This window comes from Balaenoptera acutorostrata, chromosome 9 (assembly GCF_949987535.1).
Source record: "Balaenoptera acutorostrata chromosome 9, mBalAcu1.1, whole genome shotgun sequence".
NCBI classification, from domain to species: Eukaryota; Metazoa; Chordata; class Mammalia; order Artiodactyla; family Balaenopteridae; genus Balaenoptera; species Balaenoptera acutorostrata.
Genome location: NC_080072.1, coordinates 51,950,065 through 51,971,509, shown reverse-complemented (window position 1 = coordinate 51,971,509; position 21,445 = coordinate 51,950,065). Strand labels below are relative to the sequence as shown.

At 43.6% G+C, this 21,445-nt stretch overlaps 2 protein-coding genes across 3 annotated transcripts in view; one reads left to right on the top strand and one right to left on the bottom strand.

Moving 5' to 3' along the window:
- Window positions 1–21,445, top strand: part of ANAPC15 (anaphase promoting complex subunit 15) — a 72,465-nt gene that overhangs the window by 30,533 nt on the left and 20,487 nt on the right. The gene's annotated exons all lie outside the window — the stretch shown is intronic.
- On the bottom strand, window positions 395–4,728 carry LOC102997580 (folate receptor alpha). Its single transcript, XM_007173664.2, has 5 exons — window positions 4,632–4,728; window positions 4,372–4,545; window positions 1,342–1,530; window positions 1,006–1,141; window positions 395–854 (listed from the first exon to the last, which is right to left on the bottom strand). Exons 1-5 carry the CDS (start codon window positions 4,692–4,694, stop codon window positions 568–570), a joined length of 849 nt encoding a protein of 282 aa, XP_007173726.2. The 5' UTR covers window positions 4,695–4,728; the 3' UTR covers window positions 395–567.

Below are 21,445 nucleotides of genomic sequence, written 5' to 3'. Positions count from 1 at the left end.
TTTTCACTGTAGAATTGTCATTTTTAAAAAATGGAGACAGTGCAAGTGTTCATCATGGGGATCTGCCCACTGATATCTCCATCCCAGCCCACATCTAGTAAGGGAAGGAAAGGGAAAGAAACTTTCAGGAGCCTGGTATCTTATCTGCCAATCTCTCCCCAGCTTCCCTCTACCAATTCCCTTGTTCCCTTGTGGTATAGGAGGGGGCATGAGGGGGAAGGCTGGTGCAGAAGTAAGAGCCCCAGGCTAAGGGATCAACTTCTACCCCCTACTTGCTGCCGAACTTCAAGCTAGTCCCAGTCCCGCTTTGGGCCTCTCAAGAGGAATGATGAAGCAATGAGGCATGCCCCCACCCCCAACCCACTCATCCCCAAATTATTTATAAGGCACAGGACACACATAGATATATCTATTAGAATAGGCTGTCAGAGGATCCCCACAGGACCTTGGATCAGGAACCAATGACCAGGGTATTGTGAATCCTCCTCATCTGAGAGAGTGGAGCTGGGCTGAGCTGAGGCTGGGTGCAGGCAAGGAAGGTATCCAGGTGTCAGCAGTGGAAACAGTTTAGCCAAGGAACCAGCGTTGCAGTATCTGGGTGAGGTTGAGCAGGAGAGGTCCAATCCCCTGGGGCATGGCCCCAGAATTTGTGGTCTCAGCATAGAACTTCGCCACCCCCTCATTGGGGTTGCCCTGGGCCGGGTCGAACCACATCTGGATGCAGCGGCCGCTGCCCCGGCCATAGTTGCTGACTTTGAAGGAGTGACTCCAGATTTCATTGCACAGAGCAGCAGGCGTGGGGAAGTAGAAGTCAAAGCGGTGGCAGGCAGCTCTCACTGGGCACTGGTTATACCCTGTGGGGAGGATGGAAGACCTGTAGCCACTGGGTCCAGAACCATCTCTTGTTCCACCAGCCCCACAGCCTCAAATCTCCATATACTCGTTCCACAACCCCCCTCCACCTCCAAACCCCTCCCTCCCCCCCTCCCCCGCCCAGGCCCTCACCTGAGGTCCAGTTCCAGCCCTTGTGCCAGTTGGTCTTGCAGGTGTAGGAGGTGCGGCAGTCTTCCCACCAGATCTGACAGTCCTCTTTGCAGAGGGGCACGTTCAGGACCCGCTCTTTGCGCCAGCTCTGGTTCACCTGGGGGGAGCGGGGGGAAGGGAGGGCTCGATTCAGCCAGGGATCTCAGCTGCTACAGCCTTGATGGGGTCCAGGGCTGGGGGAGGGGGCGGTGCCTCTTCCGCCCTCAGTCCAGAATTCCTGGACCGCGCCCTCCCTGCAAGTGGCCTGTGGGCCCTGCCCTCTGCTGAGGTTCATGTCTGTGGGGATGGTGCCCATACCTCCTGGATCCAGGGCCCCAGGTTAGGTGAGCACTCATAGAGGCAGGTGTCCTGAATAAAGTGGCGCTTGCAGGCGGGCTCCATCTTGCCACAGTGATCCCAGTTGAATCTGTACAGGTAGGAAATATCCTTATGGGCTTCTTGGCTGGTGTTGACGGAGCAGCAGGCGTTCTTCTTCCAGGGACTGCACTGGGAGGGGAAGACATGGGACTAAGTCCTTGACCCACCATGGCCATCTCCTCCAGATTCTGGTTCCTCTGCCTCGGGTGGGTCACCCAGAGGAGCCCTCACTGGGGAGGCTGCCTCTAAGCCTGGCCTTGAGGAGCCCTCATGGTGGGGCAGAGGCAATAGCAGTATTGACTTTTAACAGAAAGTAACACAGGGGATGTGGGAGACCTGGGGAACCATCGTCTGGGGGAGCAATTATTATTTGTACATCTCTAAGCAGTTTACAAAGTTATTTCACGTTATCTGGGTTATTTAGATTACTCATTTTTTGCACTGAGACAGTATGAATTGAGTGCAGGCACTGTGCTGGGTGCTGCGAATACTGTAATGAACAAAAGAGATCAAATCTCTGCCCTCCTTGCGCTTATGGTTTTAGTTAGGGGTGGGGGGGGTGGAGACAGAGAACACTGGGGGCACCGAAAATAGCAGACTCAAAGTCCCTGGGGCTTTTGCACTTTATCTTCTCAGTAACCCAGTTATGGAGTAAAAGATCGTTACTCCGATTTTTACAGAGCTTAAGTAAGCTGCACCCCTTGTGGATGGTAAGGTTAAGGTTTTACCTCAGGACAGAGGGGAGAGGGAGGCGCCTGGTCTCGGGCTGTGGTGAGGCGTGGAGGGGAAGGGGGCCAGTCTGGCTCTCTCAGGGTCTGGAACCCCAGGCGAGGGGACTCCTGGTAGGTCTTAAAAGCAGCGGGGCACAGAGGGGCGATGACCACACATAGGCCTGAACATGGGCCTGACTAAACATGGGAGGCAATCCTAGAAGGGTGAATTCAAGGCAGGTAACATGGTAGAAGTGGTGGAGATTTCTCTTTAGAAATTGCTGGAGGCTGGGAGTCAAGAGCTGAGCGATGATGAGCCAATTGCTTAAAATGTCTGAGATGAACTCTAGCATCCAGGCTCAAGTGAGAAGGGAGATGTGACAGGTCTGGGCATTCAGGAGAAACTAAGGAAAATCCCTGAGGGTGGATCCAAACCAACCCCTCTGCAATAACCCAGCCCACGCCCGGGGCTGCTGCCGCAGAACCTGCTTCCAGGCCTCCCCAGCTTCGTGCATGCAGTTCCTTAGGTGCCCAACTCTTGGTCGCCCTGCAAGACCCCATGCACCTCATCCCCGACCTGCCAGCCAGGGTCAGGGGTTTCTGCCTCCAAAAGAGTTAGTTAATATAATGAAAAGCGGGGAATTCCCTGGCGGTCCAGTGGTTAGGACTCCGCGCTTTCACTGCCAAGGATGTAGGTTCAATCCCTGGTCGGGGAACTAAGATCCTGCAAGCTGCGCTACACGGCCAATAAATAAATTAATTGACTAAATTAAATATAATGAAAAGCACTTCCTGGCCTATGGTAGAGACTCAGCAAAACCAGCCACTACCATATAGCCTACATCCCTCCGAATTACAATCACCTGACTCCCTCCAAGGTCTGTGTCTGCATCATTTCTTGGCAAAGAGGAAGTGCTGCTCAGCGTTCTTTAAAGCAACCTTTAGAACTTAAAAAGTTCTGGGAATTCCCTGGCGGTCCAGTGGTTAGGACCCTGCGCTTTCATTGCCAAGGGCCCAGGTTTGATCCCTGGTCAGGGAACTAAGATCCTACAAGCCGCGCGGTGCGGCAAAAAAAAAAAAAATTCCTAAAAAGAACTTTAAAAGTTCTAAAAATGCAATGATGGGTATGAACTTTCAGTTTGGGAAGATGAAAAAGTTCTGGAGATGGATGGTGGTGATGTTTGCACAACAACGTGAATCTACCTAATGCTACAGAGCTGTACACTTAGAAATGCTTAAACAGCAAATTTATGTTACGGATATTTTACTACACACACGCACACACACACAGAGCAAATGAACTGTTGGAAATGACTCAGAGGTAATGGGCTGCTGGACTTCCCTCTTTTCACCTGGAGCCCCTGGAAGCAGTCCATGCCAGTCTTTCCCTGGGAACACCCCAGCCCTCCAGCAGTGTGAAGCCTTGTAGGGAGCAGAGGGGGTGACCGGAAGGAATGAGATATCGGCATCTCTCATGAGCCTGGAGTTCAACTTCAAGCTCAGATTCTCTGAGCTGCTTCAGGAGCCTTCCCTATGAAATGGGAACTCAGGCCTCACCTCCCCTTCTCTGTGTGCAGCAGTATCCTTGGCTCTGGCCACACTAGACTTGCCACCGCTTGTGCTGTCACCCTCCAACCCGTGTACATGCTGTCCTCTGCTAGGCTGCCTTTTCCTTCTTTGTCTTCCTGGAAAACTCTTGCTCATCCTCCAAGGCCAAGGCCAATGGTCCCTTTACTTGGAAGTCTTCCCAGCATATCTGATTTGTCACTGTCTCTTCAGGACCTAATGGGGGGTGGGGACCTGACCTGTTTGTAGTTATTTGTCACGTCGTGACCATGAGGGATGTGTCTCTTCTACCTTGACTTTGAGTTCCGTGGGCTCGCACATAATGAGGTTGGGAAAGGTTCCACCAGTCCCTCTCCCGGCACCTGCTAATGACTGGCTTCTCAGTTCCCACATGTACTTGTGCCCTCTGTGGGCCTATTTCCTCATTTGTATAAGTAGAGACCACCATCCACCTACCAAGGAGGCCTTTTGGACATATTCACGACAAGGTGTGAGGAAAACACTTGGCCCATAGAGGGTGCTAGATAAATAGTCACCCCAGTATTCTAGTGGCCTCCTGCGAGAGGTCCACCAGGATCACCTCAGCCACCCTGCTGCCTCCATCACCTGCCAAAGCTGATCTTCCCATCTCCCTAACTTCTCCCCTTTTTGGGGTCAGCCCTCTCCCCTGCCCCAGACCCCACTCCATCCTCACCTGGTCATGTAGCTTGTCCTCAGGGCCTGGCTTTGTCTTGTGGTGCTTGGCGTTCATGCAGACGTTGAGCAGGTCTGTCCTGGCCTGTGGAGTCCCGGACGGGGCACCCCATGCAGCAGCCACCAAAGCCAGAAGCAGCAACTGTGTCATCCGCCAGGCCATGTCCACCCACTTCTGCCAGAAAGCCACCGTGAGACTCTTGGTCAGATTTCCTGTCTCCCCCGCCAGCCCAGATCTTCTGGCCTCCCCACCCAGCTTACCCCACAGCACAGATGAGCCAAGCGATGAACGGCCTGGAGAGGTCTGGGCCAGATGGTAGGCATCCACCCCCGCCTGAGGACATTTTAACACTAGCTTGCTCTGTGACGTGGAGGGAGCCACCACCCCTCTCTAGACATCCCCTTCCGGATTTTGCCAGCCAGTATTTCACCCACAATCAGAGGGTCCCGCATAAGAGGAACCACAGGGCATGATCTGCTGATGGGGTTGGGGAGTGAGAGGAGGGGCGCCAGACAGGCTCTGCTTCTGCTTCCTCAGCCCATTCCCACTAGCCCAAAGCAGTCTAGGTTTAGGTGCCCAGAGATTGCCAGTGGGGCAGACAGGAAAGCTGACCCGGGGCCAGATGAAGGCCACTGAGCCATTCAGTTCTTGCTTAAGGTCCTGGACCATGTGCCAGGGGAGCTGGGAGTAGGGGCAGGGCTATGTGGAAAGCCAGTGAGACTGCAGGCCCAGAGAGCTAAATAAACCCCAGGTCCTTACACCTCGGCAACCCTCTCCAACCCTCGCGGACGGGTCTTGGGAAGTTCCCCGGGCAGAGTCAGGCCTAGACCTGGGGGAAGGCCAAGAGGTAAGGGGAATGTGGAGAAGAAACTGAGACAGAGTAATGGGTGGTGGGGCACCAGAGGAAAAGCCTGAGAGAAACCAGCCTCCCAGGGCACCGGGGAGCTCCCACCTTGCCTCTCCCCTCCTGCCTTTCCTCCCTGTCCTGCCCTTACCTCTGCCCTCAGTCCACCTGGGATGGTAGAGTGTCTCCCCACCTCCCCACACTTTTTTATAAGCCCATCCTGACTGCTTGATCAGCTGCTCTGTCAAGGAAGGCTGGAGGCTTTGTCTAGGAAACAGCTCAATGGTCTTTCAGTTAGGGGCCAGTTAAACAAATGATGGTACATACACGCAATGAGATTTAACCTGGTGAAAAAAGAATGAGAAAGCTCTTGATGTACAAATATGGAAAACTTTCCAAGTATATTGTTAAGTGAAAGAAGAAAGGTGTGTACACTTATGGTCAATTAAACTACAACAAAGGAGTCAAGAGCATACGATGGAGAAAAGACAGTCTCTTCAATAAGTGGTGCTGGGAAAACTGGACAGTTACATGAAAAAGAATGAAGTTAGAACATTCTCTAACACTATATACAAAAATAAATGCAAAAAGGATTAAAGACCTAAATGTAAGACTAGAAACCATAAAATTCCTAGACGAAAACATAGGCGTAACACTCTGACATAAATCGCAGCAGTATTTTTTTGGATCTGTCTCCTAAAGCAAAGGAAATAAAAGCAAAAATAAACAAATGGGACCTAATTATATTTAAAAGCTTTTTCACAGCAACGGAAGCCATCAGCAAAACGAAAAGATAACCTACTGAGGGAATTCCCTGGCGGTCCAGTGGTTTAGGACTTTGCGCTTCCATTGCAGGGGGCATGAGTTCCATCCCTGGTTGGGGAACTAAGATCCCGAAAGCTGTGTGGTGCCACCAGAAAAAAAAAAAAAAAAAACCTACTGAATGGGAGAAGAGATTTGCAAATGATATGGCCGATAAGGATTTAATACCCAAAATATATAAACATCTCCTACAACTGGACACCAAAACAACAAACAACCCGACTTAAAAATGGGCAAAGACCTCAATAGATATTTTTTCAAAGAAAACATGCAGATGGCCAACAGTCACATGAAAAGATGCTCAACATCGTTAATCACCAGGAAGATGCAAATCAGAACCACAGTGAGATGTCACCTCACACTTGTCAGGATGGCTATCATCAAACAGAACACAAATAACAAACGTTGGTGAGGATGTGGTGAAAAGGGAACCCTCATACACTGTTGGTGGGAACGTAAATTGGTGTGGCCCCTGTGGAAAACTGTATGGATGTGTCTCAAAAAACTAAAAATAGAACTACCATATGACCCATCAATTCCACTCCTGGATGTATATCCAAAAAAACAAAAACACTAATTTGAAAAGATACATGCACCCCAATGTTCATAGCAGCATTGTTTACAATTGCCAAGATATGGAAGCAGCCTCAGTGTTCATCAACAAATGAGTGGATAAAGAAGATGTGTACGCACACACGCATGCACACACACACACACACTGGAATACAACTCAGCCATAAAAAAGAATGAAATTTTGCCATTTGTAACAACATGGATGGACTTGAAGGGTATTATGCTGAGTGAAATAAGTCAGAGAAGGACAAATACTGTATGATATCACTTATATGTGGAATCTAAAAAATACAACAGGGAATTCCCTGGCAGTCCAGTGGTTAAGACTCCACGCTTACACTGCAGGGGGCAAGGGTTCGGTCCCTGGTTGGGGAACTAAGATCCCACATCCCACATACCTCAGGGCACAGCCAAAAAAAATTTTTTTTTAAATAAAATAAAAAATACAACAAACTAGTGAATATAACAAAAAAGAAACAGACTCACAGATATAGAAAACAAGCTAGTGGTTACCAGTGAGGAGAGAGAAGGGGGGAGGAGCAACATTGGGGTAGGGGCTTAAGAGGTACAAACTTTTATGTGTGAAATAAGCTACAAGGATATATTGTACGGCATAGGAAGTATCGCCAATATTTTATAATAGCTATAAATGGAGTATAACCTTTAAAAATTGTGAATCACTATATTGTACACCTGTAACATATAATATTGTACATCAACTATACTTCAATTTAAAAAAAAAGAAAGGTGCAGAAAGGTGACAATAGAATGCAATCTTTTGTGTAAAAAAGGAGGAGGGAGAATATATGTGTTTGCATAAGAAAATTTTGGAGGGAGTTCCCTCGTGGCCTGGTGGTTAGGATCCTGGGCTTTCACTGCCATGGCCCGGGTTCAGTCCCTGGTTGGGGAACTGAGATCCTGCAAGATGCACAGCACAGCCAAAAAAAAAAAGTAAAGGAAGAAAGAAAGAAAGAGAATTATGGAAAGGTACAAAAAAAAATTTTTTTAAGTGGTTGCTTGGGGAGAGGGCACGGCTTAGGGATGAGACTTTCCTCTGTGAACCTTTCTATGCTGTTTTGATTTTTGAACCATATGAATATACATATACCTTATTGAAATATACATGTATTTATGTATATTTATATAAATATACAAAAGGTTGAATGGAAAAATAAGATACAGAATGATGCATCTGATTTGATACCATTTATGTAAATTTGAGTAACATGATTAACAATGTAAACAATGCTACATATCAGTTATGGATGCTATACATATGTTTACAAAAGTATAAACATGAGGCTACCAATAGTCCTAGTTCCTTGGGTATACTGCCAGAGAAATTCTATGCATTTTTGCCACACATATCCCATTTTTATGCACAAATGATGGCATACTGTTCTATGCTTTCCACTTTTGGATACTTTTACTATACATTTATGCTTTTCACAAAAGAAACAAAAACCTCGTGAAATCAAATTATCCACACTTATACACTAGAGTATTATTGTTACATTTGATAGCATAACCTTCAAGTTACTTCTTTGTGCTTTGTACTGTCTGAAATTAATTCAAATGCTCTCTGTGGCAAAAAATCCTTTCATTAACCATTATAACAAAAAGTTAAGAAGGAAAAGTTCACTTTTGCAAGCTAAAAGTGCTTGATTCTCAGTCTTCATTTCTCAAACATTATTGCAGACAGTAAAACTGCTACCTCACTTAGGAAGACAAATGGTACTGCTCTGGGTTTTTTTTTAGTAATGTATATGGATATTTTCCCATTATGATTTGGGAAAACCTCCAAATCCTGTCATCACTTACTCAGCTAGTAGAATGCCTCTCCAGGGGGCAGGGTCTGTGGTTTCAGTCCTGTTCTCAGTACATGGTCTTGCTGCAGGTAAGTCTGAGGTGACAAGGTCAGTGTCCTGTTATGAGGTGCTCACCTTGCCCCATCTGCCTGCCCAGGGCTCCATCAGTGCTGAGTGCTGGTCCACAGTCAGCAGTACCCGGTCCTCCTTCCATTGTACCAGCCTGTGATCTTCAGTGTGTTCCTGGTCTTCGTATCTTCAGTTTCTAAATAGGGACGTGTATGTCTATCTGTCTTCCTTCTCTTAGGAGTAGTTTGAAAGTATTATTTGTAGCCTACTAAACATTAATGTACATAATCACACTAGTAGTCATATACTGAGAACTACTTTATACCAATTAGAATAATAGATGCTTTACTTACACTGTTGTATCTTGTAATCCTCACAACACCCTGCAAAGTTGACATTATTCCCAGCATAAGGATGAGGAAATTGAGGCTCTGGGAACTAGCCGAATTCCCAAACAGCTAGAAAGTAGAGGAGTCAGGATTCAACCCAAGTGGGTTTAATTGCAAAGCCCATGCGTTTTCACTGTAATACCATCTCCAGATCAAATGTTTTATTTTCCTACCTTACCTACAGGAAATTTAGCTGAGAAACCACAGCCTGTGTTTACTTTTTAGAACAATCTTTAGAGCCTCTCTCTCTCTCTCTTTTTTTTTTTTTTTGGGCCGTGCCATGAGCAGCATGCAGGATCTTTGTTCCCTGACCAGGGATCAAACCCAGGCCCCTGCAGTGGAAGCGCAGACTCTTAACCACTGGGCCGCCAGGGGAGTTCGAGCCTCTCTCTCCAGAAACCTCTTAGACTGTACAGTTATTTTTTTAGTTCTGCTAAGTTTTGCCAAATAATGCAAATAAGGGAAATATATTTTAGAAATAAGAGTATCGTGTCACCCCATTCCAACCAGAGATAAGCTTAGAAGTTCTTTCTAGTCATATTATCAAGCAGGTATACAAATCATAAATGACACAAAAAGGAAAAACATAAGCTTTCCTTTGCCTTTTTGAAAAAAGCTAAGCAAATACACAAATAAATATATAAAGGCAGTCCATGCCTGCATCAATGATGAGAGTATGCTGGAGAAACTCCCTGGTGGTCCAGTGGTTAGGACTTGGCACTCTCACTGCCAACGGTGCAGGTTCGATTCCTGGTTGGGGAACTAAGATTTTACAAGCCACGTGGCGCAGCCAAGAAAAAAAAAAGTATGCCAAGAACCAAGGGTTATGATTAATCTAATCTCTTTCCCATGTGTGATGGGTTAAAAAAAAGGAACAAATTCTTTGACTATTGAGAAGTGAGGTCTGTGTCCCCTTCACTTGAATGTAGACAGGCTCTGTGACTGCTCTGACCAATATTATATGGTGAAAGTGACACTCTGCCGGTTTCTAGCTCCAGGCCGTAAGGGACTGTTATGGACTGCATGTTTGTGTCTCTCCAAAATTCGTATGTTGAAACTGTCTATCTCCCATGTGATGGTATTAGGAGGTGGGACCTTTGGGACCTGATTAGGGTTAGAGGAGGTGATTAGTATTAGATGGGATTAGTGCCCTTATAAGAATCATGAGAGAACTTGCCTCATTCTGCTCTCTACCATGTCTGGATGCATTAAGAAGTCAGCAGTCTGCAACCTAGAAGATGGTCCTCACCAGAACTGGCTGTGCCGGCACCCTGATCTCAGACTCCCAGGCTTCGGAATGTTACCAAGTCCAAGCTTGTACTGCTTGCCACATGACAGGACAATAAATTGAGAGACGAGTTTTTGGGGCAAGGAGTAGCAACTTTATATGGAAAACCGGCAGGCTAAGATGGTGGACTAGTGTCCCAAAGAACCATCTTACCCGAGTTTGAATTCAGGCTTCTTTTATACTAAAAGGGGGTGGAGGGTATGGCAGGTTGTTGCAGACTTCTTGGTTCAGGAATCCTTAGTTCTTGCAGCTGTCCAAAGTCTGCTCACAATGTTCCTATAAACCTGCAACAAGGCAATGGTTATTTTCTTTTCTAAATTAATTCATTTATTTATTTTTTTGCCACACCATGTGGCTTACAGGATGTTAGTTCCCCTACCAGGGATTGAACCCGCACCCTTGGCAGTGAAAGCATGAAGTTCTAACCAGCAATTGCTATTTTTTGTTCTGCAACTTTTTTTTTTTTTTAATATTTATTTATTTATTTGGCTGCACCGGGTCTTAGTTGCGGCACGTGGGATCTTCGTCGCCACGTGTGAGATCTTTGTTGTGGCACCCAGGATCTAGAGTTGCGGCATGTGGGATCTAGTTCCTTGACCTGGGATCTGACCCGGGCCCCCTGCATTGGGAGTGCCAGAGTCTTAACCACTGGACCACCAGGGAAGTCCCTGTTCTGCAACTTTTTATCTCTATATGAAGGGAAAAGTGTTATACCTTTAAAGGTCAGAGCCTCCAGAATGGGCTATCATGTATATTTCAGGCTATAGGCAACGTTCTTTACAAAGGTGCAGAGCCAGCATGAGTAAGCATGGGCAATAGAGCACAAGGGTTCGAGCTAAAGGAAGAGATCTGACATGGAGTCAGGTTTGTTCTTGTCTGTTATAAGAACTGTGAGAAATAAATTTTGGTTGTTTAAGCCCCCCAATCTATGGTATTCTGTTACAGCAGCCCAAATTGACCAAGACAGGGAGTGGCAGCTTCTACTTCCTGTATTTTGGAATACTAGCTCTTAGATCCCAGAGACACCATGTAAGAAGACTGATCACCCTGCAGGAGAGGCCACATTGAGAAGCCCAGGGACTACATAGAGAGGAGGGGGCCTCAGTTGAGGCCTGCCTTCCAGCAATTCTTGCCCAAGTGCCAAGCACATGAGCAAAATCATCTTGGATGCTCAGGACCAGCTCAGACACAAGCTGAATACCACCAAGTGACCCCAGTCACTGCAACGTGGAGCAGAAGGATTATCCTGCTGAGTCTTGCCCAAATTCCTGGCTCACAAAATCTTGAAATATTATAAAATAGCTATTATTGTAAACCACTAAGCGTATTTTATTTTTTAATCTTTATATTTTGTAATAATCTTTGACTTACAGAAAAATTGCAGAAGTAGTACAGTTCCTGTATACTTTTCATCCAGTTTCCCCAAATGTTGAAATATAACCAGAGTACAATCATAAGAAATCAGGAAATTGGCTTTGATTCAATTCTATTAATTCATTTATAAACTTCATTTCATCTTTGCCAGTTTTTGCACCAACGTCCCTTCTCTGGTCCAGGATCCAATCAATCTATGAATCCAGATGGCATTTAATTGTCCTGTCTCTTTATTCTCCTCCAATCTATGACAGTTCCTCAAACTGTCTTTGTCTTTTATGACTGACACTTTTGAAGAGTACTGGTCAGTTATTTTATAGAATGTCCCTCACTTTAGGTTTGTCTGATATTTTCTCATAGTTAGAGATTATATATATATATATATTTTTTAATTTATTTATTTATTTATGGCTGTGTTGGGTCTTCGTTTCTGTGCGAGGGCTTTCTCTAGTTGTGGCAAGCGGGGGCCACTCTTCATCGCGGTGTGCGGGCCTCTCACTATCGTGGCCTCTCTTGTTGCGGAGCACAGGCTCCAGACGCGCAGGCTCAGTAATTGTGGCTCACGGGCCTAGTTGCTCCGCGGCATGTGGGATCTTCCCAGACCAGGGCTCGAACCCGTGTCCCCTGCATTGGCAGGCAGATTCTCAACCACTGCACCACCAGGGAAGCCCGAGATTATATATTTTTGGCAAGAAAATCAGAGGAGTAATGTCCTTTCGCACTGCATCATATCAAGGGATACATGATGTTATACAGGATGCTGGTAATCATTTGGTTAAGGTGGTTTTTCTACCATACAGTTATTAGTTTCCCTTTGTGAGTAATCAGTATTTGGTGGGAAGAGACTTTGACACAATGTAAATATCTTCATCATACTTTAATCCACTTATTTTAACATCCAGTTTTGCCTGCAACAGTAAACCACATAGTTATGAGATGGTTTGTTATGCAGCAATAGATAACTGGTAACACTGTGATAGTATTGCCTTTTTTAGGGTCTCAAATAATTTGGCTTATAACTATAACCCTAATACAGTCACATAGCAGTTATTCTTTTTTTTTTTTTGCCACACTGTGGGGCTTGCGGGGTCTTAGCTCCCTGGCCAGGGATCGAACCCATGCCCCCTGCAGTGGAATCGCAGAGTCCTAACCACTGGACCACCAGGGAATTCCCCAGTTATTCTTACTAAAATAAGATTCTGAGGGAAACCAGATTATCACACTAATCTTTAAATCCAACCAGTTACAAATCTTAGTAGTTATGATATTAACATTTCTATTTATCCTCTTTGAATATTCTGTACAATGCTTTTAAGACAGTGGACTGAAGAATTATTCAAGAAATCATCACTGCCTCAATTACTTTCTGATTTGTCCTTGTGAGGTAGTGAACAGGAGATTTCATAGATAATACTGGCTCCTCAGGGCTTCCTCAATCCTGACAATGTTTCTGAGCAAATTTTTCTATAGAGGCTGATCACAGATCTGGGGTCTTCCCCCACCCCCCATAATTATTCCAGTAACCAAAGTCATGTTATTCCCATCTCTGTACTTTTACAAATAGTGTTAAGACCTACCCCACCCCACCCACAGGGTCCAAAGAGAGGGTGGTGTGTCCTCAACCAGTGAGCCTGTAGAATCATATCTTCTTTGAAATTCACACCCTCCAATCCCAGCTTCCATGATCATGGCCAAGGCCAGGTCTGACTGATTTGCCAGTGGTGCTAAATACTCTACTATAGTCCCTGGTGAATGCCAAGACCAACCTTCATCCAATTCTCCTGAATGTCTTTTATCAATGTTCTTGGTTCTCAGCAGCCCCTAGATGAAAGGTACAGTGATTTGTGACACCTAAAACTATAGCTATTGGTTTTTTACCTTTTGCTTTGACCTGGAGCCTACATTATGCATGACTGCTCTCAAAGGCTTTCTATCGCAGATGACCAAAGATTATGACAGGAACAGAATGCCTTTTCATCACATCCAAGAACAGATGGTCAGCCCTGAGTCCAGCATCTAGGTGTACTCAGCCCCTAGGGAGACCAGCCTACTGTGGAGAGTGAATGGACCAATCTTGCAACAGGATACATTTGCACCAATCCCTAGAAGTAAGGTTACCCCCAATTCCCTTGCACTTTGCTTTGTTTATTTAACAGGATGTGCTACAGATGGTTCCTTATCAGTGTATATAGAGCTATGTGATTCTATTAATGTAAATAACTTTATTGACTTTAAGTGGCTTCTACTATTTCAGTCAGTGCTGCAGTGAGTGTCCTTGCATATCTATCCATCCTTGTACGTAAGAATCTATGTAGAGGAGTGGGAATTCAAAATGGTGCAGCTGCTGTGAAAGCAGTATGGTGGTTCCTTAAAAAATTAAATATAGTAACATATGATCCAGCAATTCTACTTCTGGGCATATACCCAAAAGATTGAAGGCAGGCACTCAAATAGATATTTGTATGCTCATTTTCATGGCAGCACTATTCCACAATAGCCAAGAGGTGGAAGCAACCCAAGGGTCCATCAACAGATGAATAGATAAACAAAATGTGGTCTATACACACAATGGAATTAAAAAATGGAATTTAGCCTTAAAAAGGAAGAAAATTCTGACACATGCTACAACATGGAAGAAACTTGAAGACATTATGCTAAGTGAAATAAGCCAGTTGTAAAAGGACACATAACGTATGGCTCCACTTATATGAGGTACCTGGAGTAGTCAAATTCATAGAGACAGGAAGTAGAATGGTAGTTGGCAGAAGGCTGGGGAGAGGGGAATGGGTATGGAGTTTCAGTTTGAGAAGATGAAAAGGTTCTGTAGATGGATGGTAGTGGTTGTTTCACAGAAATATGAATGTACTTAATGCAGCTGAACTGTACACATGAATATGGCTGAAATGGTAAATTTTTTGTTATGTATATTTTACCACAATTTACAAATTTTTTTAAATCCTATAAAACAATGAAGAAAAAAAAAGAACCTATCTAGAGGATAAATTCCTAGATATGGAATTGTTGGGACAAAAGGTACATATATTATTTACTTTGAGAGATATTATCACATTGCCCTCCGGTGTGCACTCATACCAGTAAGAGTGACTATTTCCACAAAATCTCATCAGTTCGAGGAATTATCAAATTATTTGATCATTGCAGAGTTTAAGCTAGGGAGTGAATTCAGTTGGCAGTTTTGAAAGATCCCCTTGGCTGGTGTGTGCAGAAGGAGTTGAGTGTGGGCATGGGGGTGAGCCAGGCGGACTAGTTAGGGAGCTGCTTCAGGAGTCCAGGGCTGGGGTGATGGTGCCTCGGACCAGCAGGGTGGCAGTGGGGATTTATTCAACGAATCAATTCAAGATTAATCGAGTGACTACTATGTGCTGGGCTGTTCTAGGTGTTGGGGCTACAACAGTGAACCAGACAAAATCCCTGCTCTCATGAAGCTGACATTCTAATAGGAGGAGAGGAGGGTAGAGAAAACAGATAGTTGGTGATGGTGCTATGAAAAAAATTAAAGCAGAGAAAGGGGAGGTGATATTTGGGCAGAGACCACAGTGAAATGAGGAAAGGAGAGCCCTGTGGATATGAGGGGGTGTTTTGTGCCGGTCTCAGCCTGTCAAGCAATGATGTGGTTGGATTGGCCCTCGTGGTTCTTATTATGATTGCAAGGCACCCTTCAGCAACAGCCATTGGGAAACTTTGAAAAAACAAAAGTTTTTTACTTACAGGACCTGGAAGTCACACAGCACCTGGGGCCACACAGCGAGGTCATGGGGAGAGAGAGAGAAAGCATGTGTGAGCCTGGGGTTCTGCTTTTATTGGGGTCAAGGGTGGGGACCAAGGTTTTTGCGCGCTCACTCTTTATTGGTGAATTTAAAACATAAGGACAGAAATTTAAAGCATGGAAAGAGAAAAAACAAGCGGCCCAAACAGTTATCAAATTCAACCAACATTGCTAAAACAAAGGAACCTCAATGCAGGGAGGCGGCCTGGCTTTTTATCTAGTGGCTGGCAATGTGTTTATTCTAGATAGCCATCTTTGAACACAGGAGCCAAAATCTTTTTATCATCTCTGTGAAGGGGATCAAGGGACAACTGAATAGACTTTCTACTGCTGGTATGGGTGACACGGTGAGGGCCACTGTCAAGAAAGGCAAACTAGCAGACTTCCCTGGTGGTCCAGTGGTTAAGACTCTGCAGTTACAGTGCAGGGGGCATGGGTTCCATCCCTGGTAGGGGAACTAAGATCCCACGTGCCTCGTGGCATGGCCAAAAAAAAAAAAAAAAGTATTTAAAAAAGAAAGGCAAACCAGAGTTCAGAAAGAAAGTACATCCAGCAGCGGTAATTTGACAACAAAAGTCTTACCAGAGAAAAGATGGCATGTTTCTTTATTTTGAAGATAACACTGGGATCATAGTAAACAGTAGAGGCAAGATGAAAGGTTCAGCCATCACAGGACCAGTTGCAAAAGAGTGTGCAGACTTGTGGCCCAGGATTGCATCCAATGCTAGCAGCATTGCATGATCCTTTGGTGTATTTGGAAAGAAAGGAAGGAAGGAAGGAAGGAAATTAAAAATTATTTGCTCCCCCTGCCCAAAAGATAGTCATCTTTGAAGTGGATACATAGGCAATCAAAACTTAAGTCAGGCACTTGCATTATAAAAAACCCAAAAAATCCAACAACCTGTCAGGGTTTACAATGCAATCTACCCTGTGATGCAGAGGCATCAGAATCAATGGTGAGGACATTAACTGGCTGGGTAACTGATTGGCTAAAAGTCGGGGTAGGGTACATTGTAACCAGAAATTGCACATCTAAATAGGGTTATAGTAGCAAATCTGATAATAATTATACAGGCAATAGTCTGAAATTCAGTCCATAGCCATTGTATCAAACTTGAAAAGTCCAGTCTTGAAAGTAGATCATTTATCTCTGGGGGAGGTGGGGGGCTGGGAATCTGTTCAAAGATTTGGTAAGATTGTGGAATACTTTAACATCTTGGGCCATCTGGTATAAGTAGCATTGAACCTGTCCTGAGTTGGGAGTTTGCTCTATATCTCATTGAACCAGTCTTTTAGTCCTGAGGATAGGTCAGTTAAAGGGTTATATCCCATTTTCGGAAGCAGTGATGCAGGTGGGTTCCCCAAGTTAGGCCTACATGATGCAGGTATTTGGATCAGGTATTTGTTTATTTAATTGTTTAAACTTTTTTTTGCCTTCAACGGCTTGTGGGATCTTAGTTCCCTGACCAGGGATTGAACCCAAGCCCTCTGTGGTAAAAGCTCCAAGTCCTAACCACTGGACTGTCAGGGAATTCCCTTGGATCAGGTATTAAATAAGAGGCATTTCTAGGGAAACAGAAGAAACAAACAAACAAAAAAGATTCATGACTGGAGCATATTATAATCCAAGTTTCTGAGTTCTGAAGGCAGCAGTCAAGAAGATTTCTAGATGTCAGGCTTGAGGCATTTTCAGATGGAATGAGGGCAGACAATGGCAATCTGATAGATTTTCCTGGTTTGCAGTTTGAATGTCTCTGGTGATTTTTCTTAGTGGCCCACATAGCAACAGTCATGAAGATTGTCCATACATGAGCTGTCGTGGAGATCTCTCTGAAGTTTACATCAAGTTGTCCCACTTCAGCCTGCATAGCTTTGGGAAAAGGGTGGTTTTTGTTCTTAATGATTCCAAGTCAGAGGGTGGGAGAAAAATTGGAAACATTAGTCTGGAGTGTTATAGCCAGATATTGGAGGAAACAAGAAGAATGCAGCATCCAGTCCAGTTGAAAGGTACAAAACAAAAGGCCAAAGACAATTAACAGGACTAGAATCTGATGTCTCCAAGGTATACAATAGTTTTCCATTGAAACATAATTTTTTTCTCTCTATACTCACTCCCATTTCTATCAGAGATAATCAAAGTAAGACTAATTTGTTTGCAAAATAAGTCTAGTCTCATTAAATGTGGCCTGATTATTTACACAGGTGCAGCAAGAATAGTGATTGATCATATAGGCTCTTTTAAGTCTGCCTTGCTGGAACTTTTCATAAGGAATCTCCAGATTGAATTTTTAAATGCCTCTTGAGGCTAGGAAACCAAGCCTAGAATTTACCATCAGACTTTGCCCGCAATACCTGTAAAATTGGGTGAATTCCTCTCTCTTCTTGAGGTTCCCAAAATATCCTGAGGTTCCTGGGCCTTCCAGGAAGTGATCTTATAATGCTGCTGAAACCCTGTAAGCAAGGTACCAGGGTGATTTTTCCAAGGGGCTTGTTGGCTCTATAAAGTCAACTTATTTCCTTAAAGCCATCTGGCCATACCTGAGTCTGTGTATGTCTCTCTCAAATATGATATTCCTGTCAAAAACCTTGGTGATATAATCAACATTTCCAATTTTGTCCTGTCACAAGGAGAACAGATTCTTGTTGCCCTTATGCAAATAACTATATTGCCATGAAAATAAGAATACTCAATGGGAGTTTCCAAATTCTGGAGGGATCAGGTAGGAAGGAAAAGTAATTGTTTCATCTTTGTTCACAAAGATATACTTTACCAAATTACTATAAGTCATAGTTAGCTTAAGAGAAAAAGTTTCCTTAAATCTGGAAAACAAAAGATTAAAGAACCAACAATGTTTCAAGCAAAAGGCATTAAAAAATTATAATTATCCTCAGCAGTTCATTCAATCCTATGTAATTCTTTTTTTAAAATTAATTAATTTATTTATTTGGCTGCATTGGGTCTTTGTTGCTGTACGCAGGCTTTCTCTAGTTGTGGCGAGTGGGGGCCACTGTTCGTTGCAGTGTGCGGGCTTCTCGTTGGGGTGGCTTCTCTTGTTGTGGAGCACAGGCTCTAGGCACGCAGGCTTCGGTAGTTCTGACACACAGGCTCGGTAGTTGTGGCTCGCGGGCTCTAGAGCGCAGGCTCAGTAGTTGTGGCGCACAGGCTTAGTTGCTCTGCGGCATGTGGGATCTTCCCGGACCAGGGCTCAAACCCGTGTCCCCTGCATTGGCAGGCGGATTCTTTTTTTTTTTTTTTTTTAAAGATTTATTTTTTTATTGATTAATTGATTGATTGATTGATTGATTGCTATGTTGGGTCTTCGTTTCTGTGCTAGGGCTTTCTCTAGTTGTGGCAAGCGGGGGCCACTCTTCATCACGGTGCGCGGGCCTCTCACTATCGCGGCCTCTCTCGTTGCGGAGCACAGGCTCCAGACGCGCAGGCCCAGTAATTGTGGCTCACGGGCCCAGCCGCTCCGCGGCATGTGGGATCTTCCCAGACCAGGGCTCAAACCCGTGTGCCCTGCATTAGCAGGCAGATTCTCAACCACTGCGCCACCAGGGAAGTCCCTATGTAATTAATTCTTGATCTTGATCTTTTGTTAGCAGTTTTATGAATCCCGTTTTCCTTAGACCTCTAGAAAATCCCAAAGTTACTCCCAGGTCAAAAAGACTTCACTTAGAATTTGATTTGGGCAAGTTTGTCCAAAATATCAAAAGGTTTTGGACACTTAACTAAATTACATCACAGATCATTATGAAACAATACTTAATTATCTACTTAACCAAAGTGACAAAAGATTTAAAAGGCAAATACAGAAGGTCCCATAGTTGTGAGTTCTCATAATATTCAGAAGACTCAGTTTTCTTAGTAATCAAACACCTGATTAAGATAACATGAAGCAGAGGAAATTATTTTGGTAAAACACAACATCTTTGATTCCTAGCCAGATTACTTAAAAGGTAAAGAAAAACCTTTTGTAATCTCTTATGAGGAGTAGATCAATGCTCCAAGATAACTTTGTCCTTTTAGCAGATGAAAGAAAATACATAAGCATACTACTGATATTAAAGCCTATGTTTAAAAAAAAACCCTTATAGTAACAATTCCATTTTAGCCAGCTTGACCCCACAAGGTAAAATTCTCTGTTCCTTTCTCTTTCTTCCCAACTTTCTATACCATTTCATCCTTTATTTTCCTCTTTTCCATTCTGAAATAACCAGTTTTACTTTAGGAAAAATTTACTTTCTTTTCCCTTAACAAAAGTGCATCTCCATACATCATACCTTCTCTAAGCCAAAAAAAAATCCTACTTTCCTTGCATACAGAGTTGTTTACCTTATTATTTCTAGTAGCTTTAATTACATATATTAATTAGAATTCTTAACCTTTAGAAACCTTAATTTCTAATGAACACTAAGAAGTAAGCACATGTGTGGGGAGTTCCCTGGTGGTCTAGTGGTTAGGATTTGGCACTTTCACTGCTGTGGCCCTTGGGGAACTGTGATCCCTCAAGCCGTGCGGTGCGGCCAAAAAAAAGTAAGCACTTGTGAACTGAGCTGTCTGTTAAATCAGCATTCTTTAGATTGGCAAATTTATGAATACATTTCATAATTTCTAGAAACATACATTTCTTCATAGTACAGTTTTACAATGTGGCACAGAACATGCTTACTAATAGAAGAAAATACCATTTCCTCTGTAATAGGAGGTCAAAATTAGGTAAACTTAGACTTGTTGAGCAATTCCTATTTCAGTATTTTATCATATTTGGAAATGATCTAGACATTCAATGAATTCCCATCATTTAATTTAACTTAGCAAAATTTTCAGGGTGGAAGTTACCAAAGATTTGGGAAACTATTTTTAAGTAGACATACCATAACACATAATTATTGCAGTAAAGTTCACCTAAAGACTGTTATCCCACTTACATTTATCTATCTTCCAACAATTATGTTTAGACTACCCACAAAAACTTAATTAGACACAAGTCAGCCGTCATCCAAAACTACTTTTTTTTTTTTTTAAATTTATTTATTTATTTATTTTTAACACTTTATACTGTATTTATTTTATGTATGTATGTATGTATGTGTGTATGTATGGCTGTGTTGGGTCTTCGTTTCTGTACGAGGGCTTCCTCTAGTTGTGGCAAGCGGGGGCCACTCTTCATCGCGGTGCGCGGGCCTCTCACTATCACGGCCTCTCTTGTTGCGGAGCACAGGCTCCAGACGCGCAGGCTCAGTAATTGTGACTCACGGGCCCAGCTGCTCCGTGGCATGTGGGATCTTCCCAGACCAGGGTTCGAACCCGTGTCCCCTGCATTGGCAGGCAGATTCTCAACCACTGCGCCACCAGGGAAGCCCCAAAACTACCTTTCTTGCTGACAAATTTTGTAATGGAGATAACAAGAATTTATTTGACTAGTAAGCCCAGGGAGAATAAAAGTTGCTTATCTGCATTTTATTTATTTATTTATATTTATTTATTTATTCTGTATTTTTATATTTATTATTTATTTATTTATTTACTTACTTACTTACTTTACTTAACTTACTTACCGTGTGTCATGTGGGATCTTAGTTCCCCAACCAGGGATCGAACCCTCACCCCCTGCAGTGGAAGTGTGGAGTCTTAACTACTGGACCACCAGGGAGGTCCCAATCTGCATTTTATTTAATGCTGGTAACTCTAAAGACATACCTATTTTAATTTAACCAGTTTTTATTTACCAGAGATTACGCCAGATCATGTGAACTCGAAAAACATTTGAGTTAGTTACTGTATTTCTGAGTTTTAGGAATACTTAATTCATAACTATTTATTTTTAAACCAATTAAATAGATCTCTTTTAGAAATTAATTTTGGCATTTCCATCCAGAGGTAGAGAAAGAAAAAAATCACATATATATAACGTGTATCCATAGATATACATAAATGTGCAAACAGACACAGACACTCTATAGCTTCTGTTCCAAAATTTTAGCTATGAATCACATACAACAATATAAAACTCATTAGTTTATAATAACAGTTGAATCCAAGTTGGCAGATGGAACAATTTAAGGTTACCTGCTCCAATGGCTAAAGCTTCTTACTAATATTTGTGGAGAAGACTT